The sequence below is a fragment of the Trematomus bernacchii genome, unplaced genomic scaffold (assembly GCF_902827165.1).
Source record: "Trematomus bernacchii unplaced genomic scaffold, fTreBer1.1, whole genome shotgun sequence".
Classification (NCBI taxonomy): domain Eukaryota; kingdom Metazoa; phylum Chordata; class Actinopteri; order Perciformes; family Nototheniidae; genus Trematomus; species Trematomus bernacchii.
In genome coordinates this window covers 7,394,325-7,410,515 of record NW_022988097.1, presented here as the reverse complement: position 1 = coordinate 7,410,515, position 16,191 = coordinate 7,394,325, and the positions used below count along the sequence as shown (strand labels likewise).

The following is a 16,191-nucleotide window of genomic DNA, read 5'->3' as shown; positions in this document are numbered from 1 at the left end:
CTTCACCAGCAGTGCTACCTTTTCATAACCCCTTTTAATTAAAACGGTAGCCTATTGTTGTCAAATCTCTCCAGTAGTGTCCCATCGGGTGCTCACTATGAGCTATCGTTTCTGAGCCTCCCACATTCACAGGTTATCTGTTGCACAGGCCACAGCAGGTGATATCTGCGCCCCACTGAGCAGCATTGTCTGGGTTGAAAGAGATGCCTATGAGTCACAGTTACAGCTTTGTATCCGAAACCCATAGCCCCATTCCCCTGAGAACAAGAGCATCTCTACATTTCATAAAGCAGTGTAAGGTTGTTCAGAGACCTTTAGCTATTTTTAGACGTGGGGGCTCCAAATCCATTACAGAAGGGAGGTATTGAGACAGCTGGATAAGCACAAGTAGCGGCACAGGCGTGATAATGCACCTTTATCTGTCCACATCATCTTCCCTGGGCCCGTATCACCACCAAATACATTTCCCTGTCAATCAGCATTGTATTTTGCCTCAAGCATGACCTGTCGAGATAGAAATCCTTGTGAATATTAATATTTATGGGGGAAAAGCTTGCTGGTGGCTTGTTTTGCATTCAAAGCTGGGGCAGAGGTGAAGGATCAGAGATGAAGTAGCAACACTCTTGAAGAACGGCTCATGCCTCACACGCCTTTCCACAGAGAGCAGCGACAGATGGGACTCGGATGTATTTTGCCCCCAATATGTTTCATACCAGCTTGTACCTTCATTTTCTCTCTCAAAATGCACATGCTGCACATCACACTTGATTTACAAATTCATTTAGAGTTTATGGTTTCTTGTACCGAGCTATGGGGAAGAAAACATTTATTTGATGCTGCCCTTGCTGCAGCGTCAAGGCATTTCTCTTAGATGGTAACCAGGTTGGTTATTTGATAGTGCTCAAAAGGCTGTAGTGTGCCAATATCTTTGTATGTTCTCCCCTAAAAACGATCTGCTTTTACTGACCTTTCCCTCTTGTTTCTTCTCTTCTCCTTCCCCCCCCCCCTCTCCTCTCTCTGTTGATCCATTACAGACTCCAGAGGAGCTGGACGACTCTGACTTTGAGACTGAAGACTTTGATGCTCGCAGCAGGACCAGCGTGCAGACGGAGGATGACCAGCTTATTGCCGGCCAGAGTGCACGGGTAAGATGTCCATCACTTCTTGTGGTATTAACAGACATTAATTGCTCTTATCTCCTGCCTCTAAAATCGTACGCTTTCAAATAGCATCAATAATACCTGATTAGAACGTAACTACATATGTGAAGAAGAAAAAAACACCCATACATTTGATTTGAATTTACTAATGAACCATAGATGTACTCTCTCTCTTGCAAATGTAATAGTAAAGTAGTAAATTAATATAGCTCGTTTAGATTAGAGGAAATATGTAATGACTCGCTTAGTACATAAAAATATAGTTCAGAATACTATAATCACAGAAACAATTTATCACCAGGCTGTAGTTTTAGAAAATAATTGTACACATTTAGAAAATGAGTAACACCGTTTATTGAGGGTCGTTGTACCGTCATGTGAGCGCTTTCAGAGCCTCTGTTGTTCTCTAAAACACTCCACCCTCATACTTGCTGTTAATTACGCACAGTTGGCTTAACGCCACCATAACTAAAGTTTTCCCTCATACAGCTCTCGTTTACCACCACCTCCGTTATGTGGAAAACAGTTGCTACCCACAACTCACTGAAGTAAATCAAGACTTCAAAAGATCCAACTCCAATCTTGTTGTTGTTGGAACCAGTCAATTTCTGTTGCTGGTTGAATGTTGAGGTTACATTTTTCCGCAGCCTACCTCATAACAATACAAATTCATTCTGTTGTTGTTTGCCCTCTTTATAAAAGCTGGGGAAATAAAGTGTTTACAAAATAAAGAGTAATGAATTAATCTCAAAATTCCCTAATGGTGGAGCGATCCCTCAGTACATTTCCATTCTGTTTGTTTTGTTCTCCAAAGCTTATCCGGATGTTTTTTTAGGTGTGGGCTTTTCATCTTTGCTCTGCCCTGAACAGCTTTGTATAAGCTTAGGTGACTCTAGAGAGAGACTCCCATTTACCAGTAATGGAATGAACGCTCACGCCATGATATTCGATTTCCTGCTCTTAAGTGTCTGCCCACTTCGGCCTCACAAGCTCATTCATTGAATGTCTGATTGCCTGTTTGGAAACTGCCCTTTAACCGTCAAGCCCAAGAGGATTGATAGAAATGGCGCTAAACACATTTGCACATGATATTAAGTACCGCTAAACAAATGCCCTTATATTGATCTCCTTCTCTGGCCAGCAGGGCAAGGAGTTCAATAGATGTATATTTTTCCAGAAGCTGTCACGTAATATTACTTAGTGGCTGTGAACCTCCTTTTGAACCCAGAACAAATCCCCACTTAACCTGGGCCAATCAGGGAAATGTCTATTTGAGAGCATTGGTGATGACATTTATTTACAGAAAAGAGACAGCAATTTATGAGGTCATTTTTTTTGTCTTAAGATGCAAACATGCCAAAAACAAGAGACATACGCTACACCTTTTTCATGTGCACCAATTAAGTTGAATGCAGCCCAATTCAACAGCTGAGCTATTCGTTCTGCATTTACAAATACAATGAAGTATTATCACAATTTCACCAAACCGTCGATCTACTAAGTTATATGGGAACAGTATGCCGGCTCTACACAATGCAAAATAGATAAATAACTCTTTACTTTTCACTTGTTCTTGGGCAACTGCACAAATAATTTAATTGCCTGATTTAAGCAAGTGTAAAAATGTAAGAATAGTAGTGTAGTGCACCATTGTGTCACAGCACCATGCTCTTCCCTGGCAAGAAAACACGTGTGCATCCATGGAAACCATAGGAGATGATGTAGAACAAAATGCCCCGGAGACAGCAATGGCCTCCCTAACAGTATGTTAGTATGCTAACCCTTTCCGCTTCCCATAATTCCTCCTCCAGGCTGTCATGGCCCAGTTGCCCCAGGAGCAGCGAGCGCAGATTGCCGAACAGGTGGCTAGCTTCCAGGAAGAGAAGAGCAAGCTGGACGCCGAGGTGTCCAAGTGGGATGACAACGGAAACGACATCATTGTGTTGGCTAAGCAGATGTGCATGGTCATGATGGAGATGACAGACTTCACCAGGTGAGTGTGGACAAACAAGCTTGGCTCACACCCAGGGCCTTTTTTTCTCTCTCCTAGCGGCTGATGGCCCATTTTTATTAATTGTAGATATTTGTCCTGGCCTCAGCAGACATCCGAATGAGTGGTTTGTGTTATGGCTGCACATTTGTTTACATATGTCATCCCACAGTCCTCACATTAATATTCCAATAGTAGTGCAATTCAAGCAGAATGCCTCCAGGACAAAATGCATGTTTAACTTAAGCCAAATACAATCACCCTGTAAGCCTACATTTTTTTTTCCCAACATTCGCCCGTATCTCAATATTAATGCACCCAGTTTAACACTACTGTTCATGCATCAACGCTCTTCATTTTCCCTAAGCAGCACTGTAGGTAGAATTTTCATTTCTTGATTATTTTCCCTTCCTCCCCTAATCTTAATATGCACAACCATAAGCAGTGCATCAAATCTCTCTCTCTCTCTGGTACACAAATAAAGCCGGTGTGCACTGTAAATCTCACTCTGCAGAGCTGCTATAGGGTAGCCATATTCCCCCCTTCAATGGTTTGTTGGGACAATAAACATAGTAGAGAAATGAGTAAAAACAAAAACATCTTAGAAATCAGGATTTGCCAGATTGCTAAATTACATTTTGCAGTTATTACATTTTCTCTGCCTCTACTTGTGTAACGGTGTTTGAATCTGTGGTTACAAGCAACTTTCAAACGTTTCGTATTTCAGAAGTATTGATTTAGCAGAAATGCAGTTTGTTTGGCAACTCTTGCTAGTTTAACCAACTACTTGAGAGAGATGAAAAATGTATTTCTTAATCAACATCAAGGATCCAAATAAAAATGAAAGCATGGAGCCACCACCGAAATAAAAACAGAATATTAGAAGCGATGTTTAACTCCAAAATGAATCAATACTCTTGCTCAGACAACATTTATGTAATTTCTTCTCATCTTGCTAAATGTTTTCTTCAAGAATCCTGCAGCAAAATCACAACAAGAAAGAAGAACTGATATGATTATAAACTGCATGTTATTTATTTTTATTAATTTAGAATTTTATATTGAGTAGTTATGTAATTGTGTAAATGTATAAATTACATCAGAATTCATCCCTAGGTGTGGTTCTATTAAGACTTTCTGATGAGCCTTGGCCAGCATTTCTTAACTCTGCACGATCAGCTCAGGGGTTCCCAAAGTGGGGGTCACGACCCAGATGATTACAAAATAAAAATAGAAAATAAAATAAAAAACCCCTAGCTCACACAGTACAGTGTGTGTGGAGGATGTGAGGAAACATTTTGACTGTATTTGCCCCTGACTGTATTTGTATGACTGTGCCTTTTTTAAATTCAAGTGAATTACTCATGAGTACATTTTGTGCCTAACTGTGAGTCACATCCGTAATGACGGTGAAATGCTGCCTCTCAATCTTCATCCTTTGAATGGCTCAAAGATCCCGTCTCCTCGGCCAAAGACATAGAATACTGGGAAACTGAAGCCGAGTTTCAAATAGTAGCACAGCAAGGGATCCGACTGAGGTCACACAGAACCCTGCCATTTTTTATTTGCTGCCTATTCATCCAAAGGACCAAGACAAATAAATGCTGCCACTGAAGACACACATGTCAACGGAATGCAAATCATGCTGATTCCAGAGTGCCAGCCATGTTTCTTTATTAGATGGCGTCAGCTGTGTGTATATATTTTAAAAGGTTATTGATTGAGGTGACACCTTTATATCAACATAAAGGCTGCTTCTCCCTCTGTTTTAGAGTATAAGGCAGACCAAAGGCATTCAAATGAAAAATATCCTCAATTAGGATAAAGCCTATTGATGCTTTCTTTATACTGCTCTTACTGGAACACATTTTCTACATGTGCACCATTCCAAGCCTTATGGCTCAGTATCTGTATACAATGTTGCATAAATCCAAATGTAGTTCAAAATCAGGTCTGTAGGACACTTCCAAAACAACAAAGCTACGTTGGTAAAACACAAACGATTATAAATCATTTTTTTAGAATCCAACAAAGTATCTCAACACATCTTGGTCAGATTCTGGCTGCATATACATATCAAATATGTTGGTGCTAATCGGGTGTCCTTTTGCTAAATTGTGGTTGCGTTACTTTCGCAATTGTTATTTGAGTACTACTTAACAGTACACGAAACGATTCAAGAAGAGAAGTACTGCTTCATGTTGTTCTGCTGACGAGGCATTTTTTTAGACACTGACTGGATTTTAAACCCTAAAAGATCCAAGCCTCTTATCTCCTACACATTTCATCTAGGATTTAGATCAATCAAACCTCCACCCTAAATCTGCTTGAAAGAACAGATGTGTTTAATTTGGAATGCCATCCCAAAGTCGAATATCTTCAGCGGCAAAATAAAATCCAAATTAAATGTACATTTTAGAAATCCACCATGTCTAACCTTTGCAACTGTCACCTAGCAACAACAATGTGATGTCCCAACTGGAGCTTAGGAGCCTTAGTGTGATTCTCCTGATTTGATGTTCACATAAAATCCAGTTTAGCATCTGGGTTTGCATTTTAATAAAACCTTTCTACGTTGGCTATTCATAAGTTACTTTATTTGTTCTTTAAATTATTAATGTTATCTGGGGTTGCCAAGTTCTGTATTTAGGGAGTATTTTGGGTCAAGCTTTAATGTCTATGACCTTAGCGATCAGTGTAATAAGTACATTACATAATATATGTTCAGCGTTTGGCCATTAGAAATAGAGCTTTTAAAACAAAGCAATGGGAATGGCTTGTGTTCCTTTGTTGTTAATAGTGCTCAGTTTTCTTATTCATGGGCTAATACCTCAATTTAGTATTGTGACTTATTTGCTGCCCTGAGCCTTTGGATTTAAGTCTGTATATATCCAAGTTTTATTGTCTGACGGAACACGCACAGATATCTGTCAGGATGGATATACATCTTCACAAAATGCCTTGACTCTCTAGCACATAGAAGGTCAGTCGCTGGCTAATTCAGCCACTGCCCAAAAATGATTGCTCCTTTACCTTGAGCTGGCACAAAGCCCTGCCAAGGTTAATGCTGTGTGCAGTAATTGTTCTGGACCTCTCTCCTGACAAATCTGCCCAGAGTGAGAGACATTCTCGTCGACTCCTGCATCGCTTATGGCTGTGTGGAGGCACTCATGAATAAGGCATGTGTGGCTTGGAAACATGCAACATATTTGGTAGCCACCTGTCTTCGAGCATTCTGTGCTGCAAAGTGCTCGTCCCTATGTGGCTTACACCCATTTGGAGGCCTGCAGCTGTCACCAGACCCGAAGTCTCCCCGGTTTCTACTCCGTGTGCAAATCCACTACAAAATGCCTCAAGGGTTTCTTCCTGTCAGGACTCTTTTTGTCTTTATCTGTCCACTCTTTGTGCTTTTCCCTATCGTTACATGGCGACCTACACAGCTGGTGAAGGTGAAGAAAATGAGCAGCTGGCACTTAATATCTCTGGGCTAAAGCAAAGGATATTTTTAGGAAGGGAACAAGTGGTTAGGGAGAAATCAGTGGTTGTTGGGTTTTTGCATTGTAATGTGAAGTGTTTATATCGTGTCAAACTACAACACTATACTAGCAACACTCTATTAAACAGACTCATGCTGAGTCTTTTTCCCAGAAACGCATCACAATGCCTCTAGCTCTGTCTCCAGGGGTTTACTGGTCCCAGGAGAGCTTCCAGCCTGTGCTCTGAAGCGTGGCCTCTTCCACTTGGACCCTGACTAGCTTTACGGCAGAGCAGCAGAGGCAGTGCAAGAGAGGGGAAGGGTTGGTGAGGGAGAGAAAGGGAGAGAACAGTACACAAAATTCCATCTGTTCTGGGTTGGATTGCTCATTTTTTAGCCTGGAGAGAGCAGCTTTGAATCCAATTTGTACCTCTCGCCAACTGTGTCCCAGAGTCCCTTGTGGGGACAGAAAAACCCTCGCAAATGGCTGACAAGCTTAACAGTGGGTCAGGTCAGGGCCAGACTGACCTGTGTTGGGACGGGCTTTGCTTGGCTCCAAAATGGTCAACGATGGATGTTTAACATTACCACAATGACCAGCCTTTAAATGGAATTGTAATCTCATCCGTCTACTTTCAATTATCTCCTTTTATTCTTTGGCTCTCTGTCTTTTGTCTGTTCTTGGACGAAAATAACCATACAAATGTTGAGCTACTGTCTTTAACGGTTTAAAGGGCAACCAACTATTCTCCTGGTAGACATCACGACAGAACGCACTGAAACCAGTCGGGTTTACGTCTTATCCTTTAATTAAACCTCTTGAAACTGCTTTAATAGAAGGTTCTGGGTAGATTGAACTGCTCATTTCCATTGTGATAGAAAACATATGGCACTGGTAAGCACTACAACATGATTGCCTACGAGGCCATCTTGTTGTAGTGCTTACAGGGTTTCTTCACAAATTATGAAAATATGAATAAAAAATAATGCTGCATGTTTCTTAAAGACATTTCACCAATGTATTATATCAATCGTATGCTGAAAACATGTGGGATAAAATGTGTATAACACCTGATTTTGATAGCGGGGTTATTGTGCTACAAAGAGTCTTTAAGGACGGCCCTCTAAGTGTGTGTGTGTACACATGTATTTCTGTGATGATTCCCTGAACTATTCCCATAAATCACGCTTCTCTATCCATCCTTGGCTCCGACTGAAAAATTGAATAAAGTCCTTCCAAAACAAACAGCCGCTTCATAACTGAGATGGTGCTCCTTCATATTGGATGAGATCAGAAACATTGACTGATCTTTCCACTTTTTTTCTCCCCAGGGGGAAAGGTCCACTGAAGAATACGTCTGATGTCATCAGTGCTGCCAAGAAAATTGCAGAGGCAGGATCACGAATGGACAAGCTGGGCCGCACCATCGCTGACAATGTAAGTCGCTAATGAACCTCCGTCTCAAAGGGTTTCATGCACACTACACCTTTGTGCTAGGGACTCCAATATATAATTGGAATTGTGCTACGTCGACACTGCCGGGCCACGATAAATTAGCAACAAGTGCGGCAACACATGGCACAAATGAAAGAAAAGTACTCATTTTTGTGGATGACATAACGCTAATGGCATGACCATTGCAAAATTAAAAAGGCATGAAAGATGTTACATTTGGAGCTACAAATTAAGTGATTTTCTTCTTGAAATATTTTCCAGCATCATATTAAATATATTTCACTGGTATGAATTGTCCATGAATGTGCTCAAAGAATCAGACAGATGTGTAATTGCTGTGTTGGACGATACATTGTTTATATGTCCCTAATCCTCCTCCTTTCAGCACAAATTACAACTGCATTTCATCATTCTGATAGTCACTAATTGACCCCAAAGTTACATTCATTATCTACTAAGTCATAAATGTTCCGACTACTGTACGCAAGTTGACAGCATGTGTAGAGTTGAGTAAAGTTTTTCATTACACAAATGCACAACTCGTTCTCCGCTCCTGTGTTGCTGAAGGAACTGACATTGTTGCGTGCTGTTGTGCTCGCGCAGGGTTTAAAAAAGCAAAGCTTTCATACTGATTGCATCTTGACACGGCTTCCTTTTGGTTTTTAAATGTTGTCCTTAACAGCGCTGCGTGTAAGTCACATTTAAAGACTCAGAGTAGGAGGAAACCTTTGTCCTGTGCTCATTACTTAAAGAGTTGTATACAAACATATAAAAAACACCCTCAGTGCTCACTTTTGCCCATATGCCTTATATCACATTTTTTCTCATTTGCTCGTTTAGGAGCACATTCAAGTAAAAGTCCCACACAGCAGGGCCCTTCAGATGTTAACAACTGTCATGGTCTGTGTTATTCATGAGAAACACCCCCACAAGTCTTTGCCAATTTCTTTCAGGATCAAACATTCTCCCCCCCCCCCTCTCTCTCTAATTCTACCATCTCCCACTCCCCAATTCCCGATTCCATCATCTCTCCACATCTATCCCTTACCCTAGTGACTAGGGTCCTTGACATTGGGAAACACACATTCAATTATCCATGGCCTCATATTTCACTTAAATACTTGCACTGTACCTCTCCTCAGGGAGTCACTGTACATGATTTATCCCCCCAACTTATTCATTTGCCATCTCTTAGGCAGAGAATGATGGCCCCCGTGTCTGCAATATGTATACATTTTAGTGTTAAATCATGGAAGAGTTAAGTTGTGATGTTTGCAACAAGACATGGTTGTCAGATTGAGGTCTTCTCTCGTAAAGACATTGGTTTCTTCTGTGGTTTAGATGTAGCAGCTGTGGGTTTCTTTCATTTTTATCCGAGAACACACAGTCGCTCAGAAAAGCACACACTGGCTTTAGATGTTTGCTGTAGGATTCCAGTTTTGATAACATTGGCGGCCTTGTCGCACTCTTTTGCTCTGGTTGTATTGACATATCCACTGATATGTTGGCAAAACGTTGAAACGGCATGAAAAGTCTTTGTCAAAGTCAAGTCTAGTGTTTCAGGGCTGACTACAACATATGGATTTGTAATGCTATGCTTGGGTCATTAGCGAATCTGTTTGAACCTATTTAGCAGCGTAATTGAATGTGTCTCCAAACAGTCCATTCGTAGATGATGTAGTTTTACATCATAGCTTTTTTTCCCTACCGGCTGTTTGTGTGATGAGCAGAGGTGTGTGGAGGCTGCTGCAGCACTTGTGAAATCAATTCTGACATTTGCAACAAACAAAAAAACATTCCATGGTTATAAAACATTTTTATTCCATAACTTATCACATTAAAACAAACATTTGAGATGTATCAAGAACCTTTGTCTTTTTGATACATGACAAGGGAATTCAATTATGCCAACACGTCATGGAAAGATCTGCATTTATATCTCTCGCTCTCATAGTCTCACATAATGAGCTGCTGGCTTCCAAGAGCCCTGCACGTTTTACCTTTTATTTATGGTGACCTCGGATCTTTAATATTGCAGGAGTACGTCGATCACAAAGTAAAACTCTTATCTGTTGTGACCTAATTGCATCTGAATAATCTGAACAGGGAATAAGCCGTTCTGGAAACTGACTTTTTGTATGCCTCACTGCCGCTTTTCAAGATGCTTATTCACTTTAATGAAAACAGTGTTATCCCCTAAAGAAAACAGATGGGCAACTGTGCAGGTGTGTGCGTGTGTGTTTGTATGTGTGTATGCCTACACAGGAATACGTCTGTTGACTGGCCTGCCTCTCCACAAGCGTGTAGTGTATGGAGTGATGTTGGATTTGTCTGTGTGTATGTTTGTTTGTGTGTTTTTGTGTACACTATTTGGGGTTTTTGAAGCACTCAAAGTTTGAATAAATAAAGAGCTTTGGCTGTTGGAACAGAAGTCTTTGCCAGGAGAGAGGACCCCTCCAGCCTCTGAACCCATCCAGCTGTCCCTCTTAGCCTTCGCTCTAAGCAGAGCCACTAGCAGAGCAGGCGACACTCACCCGGAACACATCAGCCACGGCTCCCAGGGATGGACATTGAGCGGGGAGAAGAATGATGGAGAGATAGGAGAGGTAGAAAGAAGGGGGAAGTGTGTTTGTGTTGAGAACAGAACATCCCTCCTGAGAAATGCATCCATTAAGAGTGCTTCACCTTTTAATTAGCAGTTTAATTGCCAGGTGGCAAAAAAAAAATGTATTTATTTACCCAGGCAGTTTATATTAAGGGCTATATCTCTAACAAAGCAGGATATGCCACAGGCCCTCCTACAGCAAAGGCATTGCATGTTGGAATGGTCTACTCCAGCAGCAGTAGTTAAGGGAATCAGCACCAAGCTGCACACACACTGACAGTCAGAGCAGCAAAGGCAATGCTGGGTCTGCTCATTAACCTAGGCATATTAATCGCTTGTGCTCTGTGCCTCTGCCTGGAGGGCCTATGAGGGTTTAGTCCTCATATAAAACACATCAGCAGATGGTCCCAGACTGATAGCACAGCATCTCAACACACATTTGCCTGCGCAATACCGTGTCATGACATGTTTTCTTACAGGCAGATTGTGTTCAACTGGGATGTTTAGGTGGACAGGGTCTGGTATGGAGTTTCTGAAAAACAGTTAAATATGTGTAATAGAGCCTTATTAAAGTTTAAAGAAATAAGTGTAGTGCAGAGATGAGCTGCAGGATTTAGGTCAGTGCCGTTCAAAGGTCTGCACTGCAGTTTATTAAGAATTTATGACCCTCCTCTGCAGGGCACCTTATGAGAATTCCATCTGAGCAGGCTGGTAAACAAATAATGCTATGTAATTGAGATTTATAATGCAAATGTGTTAGCCACTATGTTAGCCCATAAATTTCTGCTGCTTGCCTGCTCACCACATAAACACTTGCATGCACACATACAAACACATGCACATAAAATAAGGCTTGCATATTTAGAGAATGGGCATGTGCTTGCTGTGTGTGTGTTTGTTGTGCAAGCTTTCTTCTCATGATGTATACTGACATACATAGTGTACTTTTCCAATTTGCATTCAATCAGTGGAGATTTATGGTGATCCATGGGCTCTGTTGCTGGTCACAGTCTAATCCCGGCTCTGGCCCTAGACGCTCTACGGCAGACAGGGCTGTAAATTACCTACTGCAGTGGAGGAGCAAAATTACCCCGATAGCCTACAAATTCTCAGCTCAGCAGTTCAAGGGTCAGCCCTCCGCCAACTGTAGTTCAGCCCAACCGAGGGAAGCCCACCTTGTGTGCTGTTTGAGAAAATGTATCAACTCCTGATTGATCAATTAGAAAGGCATTTACCAACGATAATTCAGTATTTTAATGATATGTCAATCCTGAAGGTCCAACATAGAGTTCGTATCAGTGTGGTTGTGAAATAGCGTATAACTGTTGAATTCATTGTTTTGTGCCGCCTTAGTTTAAGTCAACCTGCAGTAGCATTTCTGATGCTGTGAAGCAGTCGGGAATCAAGTGAGCCAAAAAGCAGTCAAGGGTCAGGCCAAATAAAAGTCTGAATGAATGTATAAATGTTTTAGCATGCCTGTTAGCACTTAGTCTACGGTAGCAGCCGTGTTAAGTTATAAGTTTTGCTTACAAGTACAACAGTGAAACGCCTGACTGACAGGTGCAGTATGACCATTAAAAAATGATGAGGGACATTTAATTGGTCCCTCTGGTTACCTCCAAAGTCGGTCTTTTTGGCGTGCCCCCAGCTTGATTTTCTCCTGTCATACCCAGACTCTGTCTGCTTCAGTGTCACATTAACATTCCCGAGTGCCACTGTGATTGAATTGGCCCCACGGAAATATGCAGCATCTTTTTAGCAGATGCAGTGCGGAGAGAGGTCTGGCCATCATCATTCTGTTGAAATGGATCTTGATTGATATTGGTAAACCATGGCAGATTTATATTTAGCCATCAACGGTAACATAATCAGCACCAGACAGACTAAATCTAATGTACAGCACATTAACTGTAATGCCCATTAATTAGGCTGTGCACAACAAACACCAGCACACTCAACTTCTTCAGAGTTCTGAAAGGAAGTTCAAGGTTTGATCCAGCGGTAAAACAGTTTCCACATTTTATATTCTGTTATAAAAATGTTCTTGTTTTATAGTGTGTTCATTTTGAAGCGTGGCGGGATTAAAGGTTGGAATAGTTTCCTATCCCTGCATTGCCCATCCTCTTCTTCAGTTTCTGCCTAAAGTAACAGACTGGTCTTTCCAGTGCTTTGTTTTCCGTATCTCTTCAAACCTTTCCTTATATCTGTCACACTATTTTGACCATTGGCACTCGCCACACTGTAACCTATATACGTATATCTCTGCGTCCCTGCAACCCCTGTGGCAGTTTAGAGGTGTAATGGCAGATAAAGGTTCCCTGTGGCTTAACCTAAAGCTCTTTTCTCAGGCACTGTAGATTATCCACAACCCTGTACCGCACACACATGCACACAAATGTCTGTTTGACCCTTTCCCCCGGTAGATGTTTAGTATGTCAGAGCAGTAAAGCATCATCGTGCCGGCTGGTCTAAGGTTTTGGTTTCCCTTCAAGCTATAAAACAATCCAGCAACACAACACGGTGAAGCTGGCCTGAATGAAGGTTTTTGTATTTGTTGGAGGTTTTCTTTTAACTTTGGCAGGATACAAAATTGGGCTGTCACTAAGTTATGATATGGGGGGGATTTATACGGTGAAGGCATAGTTATTGGTAAACTTGTGAAAATAAAACCATATATTTTTAGCTGTTAAGCTGTACTGCCTCTAGCTATCCAATAACCAGGCCAAGGTCTAGAGCACATGTGTCAAACTCAAGGCCCGGGGGCCAAATCCGGCCCGTGGTGGATTTAATTTCGGCCCGCAGGATCATTTCTAATTACTATTAGATCTGGCCTGCCGGTATATTGCACGCACACCTTCACTCCATCCTGAGGATCTCCTCAGCTCAGAGCCTGACCCCAAACATTGATGAGCTTGCACCCAAGATGAGATGCCAAGTGTCTGGCTTGAACTAGCATCACCGAGCAGCAAACTGAGTTTCAATGGATGTTTCCTTCTGCACTTTTTTTCTTGCGACAACAGGGCATGTTTTTTTCTTTGAGGGAAATAGTTTTTTTGAAGCTGTTATGTAATCATAAGAAATGACTCCGGAAAAGCTGCAGATAGAGCCATAAGAAATTAATACAACTGATAATTTAATGTTTAATGTTGTTTTTATAGGCAATAATTTAAGCTTAGTTATGGCGCGTTTCCACTACACGGCCTCGCTCGGCCTCGCTCGGTATGGCTGGGCCTCGTTAGGACTGGCTCACTTTATGGCGCATTTCCATTACAGTTTAGGAACTGGGGTAGTATCTATAGTAACGCAGTGTAGGCGGAGCCGTGACGTCATCTTCAATGAGAACCTCAGAAAAACAACACAGCCGTTAGCTGTTAGCACTCAGAGCTCACAGCTCTTCATATATGTTCAGAAACTAGACAAAAGTTAAACAAGTACAAACCACAGACTGCCTGTGTCATGGCGAATACAGTCGCTGCTTTATTTATGTCTGTATAGGCCGTTGTTGTGAGTGTGGACGGTCGGAGCATATACTGCGTTAGCTTAGCCAATCTCCATTTAGAAAACACGCATTTTAAAAGGTTTTTCGCCTGCCGTCTGTCTGCAGACTTGACAAAGCATTAATTCATGGTTTTTACTAACCGGTATCAGTATGTTGTTACTTCGGCATCATTTTGAAACGTGTATTACAATTAAATCACGGTCAAATATGTCCATCTTGTTGTAGTTGTTGCCCCCTTGCCAGCGATTCTCTCTCTAGTTTAGCATACTCAGCCCGACTCAGCCTCGTTGTCTCTGGCCCTAGAACCACGATTTTATGAGGCCAGAAAAACTGTGAATTAGGACCCGCCGGCCGGTACTAGGCCAAGTGGAAACGCAACCAAAGACGGGCCGCTGACGTCACAGCCCTCTTAAACCGTGCTCCGCGCTGTAGTGGAAACGCGCCATTAGTTCCAAGTTTAATATGTGCAATAAGTTCATTTCAATAAGTTCTGCAATAAACATTGAACCAGTCCGGCCCTCGACTAGTACCCATTTTTTTTATTTTGGCCCACTGTGTATTTGAGTTTGACACCCCTGGTCTAGAGGATAAAGCAACAGGCATTGAATGTAAACACTAAGCAAAAACCCTCAAAATCACCTCACTGGGAACTGAGAACAGTGGGTGTATCAATTCTCTCATGACAGGGAGTGACTGAAAAACTAAAGTTATTAGAAAAGGCCTCTGTGTTTACCGCCCTGGAGCACCAACCAACAGGTCGCCGGCAGCGGCACATTAGGATGCTGCCTTGTCAGTAAATATTGGAAATTGGCATTTCCTCTGGGTGATCGTCCTGAAAGGTCAGTCCGGGCGGAAGCAGCAGCACAGTGGCTCTGCCTCTGTTTAATAGAATTCAGCGGAACTGCATGGCATTTCCAATGATGGGACCTGACCTTCCTGATCATCATTTATATCATGCACATTACCCAGCACGTAGCACAGTGAAATCCTTTTGTTCAACATCCTGCTCTGTCATTGTTATTGCCTCATTTCCTTTTATTTTGTTGGGCGGTCTGTTGTTAAGTGAAAAATATGTTTTTGGTTCAGTCAGTGCTTCTCTAGAGCAGACTTTTGGAAAGTAATCCTAGTGGTCTGTGAGTAGATCTGATGAAATACAATGACTTACTTTAAAGTCCAAATACAGTGTTTCTCAAAATGCCTTCTAGCCCAGTAGAGAGTAGCATACATGTTGTTTTCAATATCAAAACCAACTTTTATTTTAAATTCATATATTATCAGATAAATTGGTTGTTAGTTTTTTGTTCAACCGTTCATATTGACCACAGTGAAAATGTTGCTTTTGAAGGCGAACAAATGAGTCACAGCAGAATTATTCATTTGATAAACCTGGTATTTTAGAAATCTTTTTTTTTAAATGTTCTTGACTATTCGTCATTTCAATTGACTGTTATTTGTAATTTGGTTACTCTTGGCAGCAGATTTATTCTTTTGTTCATTTGGGGAGTTGTCTTATATTAAGTAAGTGGTACTTAGTCTGAAGTGAGAAAAACAATGCTCTTAAGCAATAGCTTAAATGCCAAGAAATGCTAAATAGAACAACCCACACACAGCTAGAAGTAAAACCATCATGAATATAGAGCTTAAGACATTCAATTAGCAAATAAGAATAATAATGAGCTACCCTTTGATTCAACTTTAATGTTTTTACATTTATTTTTTGGAAAAGGCACTTAAAGCCAGCAGTGAGAAGGCGAGCACAACAAGAAACGTTGACATTTCTACCTTTTACTGCGGTCTGCTTTTGAAAGAAGGTGACTCACCTTCTCTATTAGTTTAAAAGATATTCTGAGTCTTGTGTGGAAGTCTCCAGTGCCTCTCTCCCTTTTCTGCCATCTCTCAATAGTAGCTGACCAAGCAAGGTTAGCTGTCCCAGGCCATAACTGGCCACACAGCATGTAGGGAGAAGCACAGGGGCTATATCATCAGGCCTCAGGAACATTTACAGC

General features: G+C 41.5%; 1 protein-coding gene across 2 annotated transcripts in view; it reads left to right on the top strand.

The window, feature by feature from the left end:
• Nucleotides 1-16,191, top strand: part of ctnna1 (catenin (cadherin-associated protein), alpha 1) — a 76,425-nt gene that overhangs the window by 53,519 nt on the left and 6,715 nt on the right. For both annotated transcript variants that reach the window (XM_034121472.1, XM_034121471.1), the window contains exons 14-16: nucleotides 1,035-1,145; nucleotides 2,972-3,153; nucleotides 7,958-8,063. In XM_034121472.1, coding sequence (XP_033977363.1) covers nucleotides 1,035-1,145; nucleotides 2,972-3,153; nucleotides 7,958-8,063 — 399 coding nt within the window. The remainder of the gene's footprint in view (nucleotides 1-1,034; nucleotides 1,146-2,971; nucleotides 3,154-7,957; nucleotides 8,064-16,191) is intronic.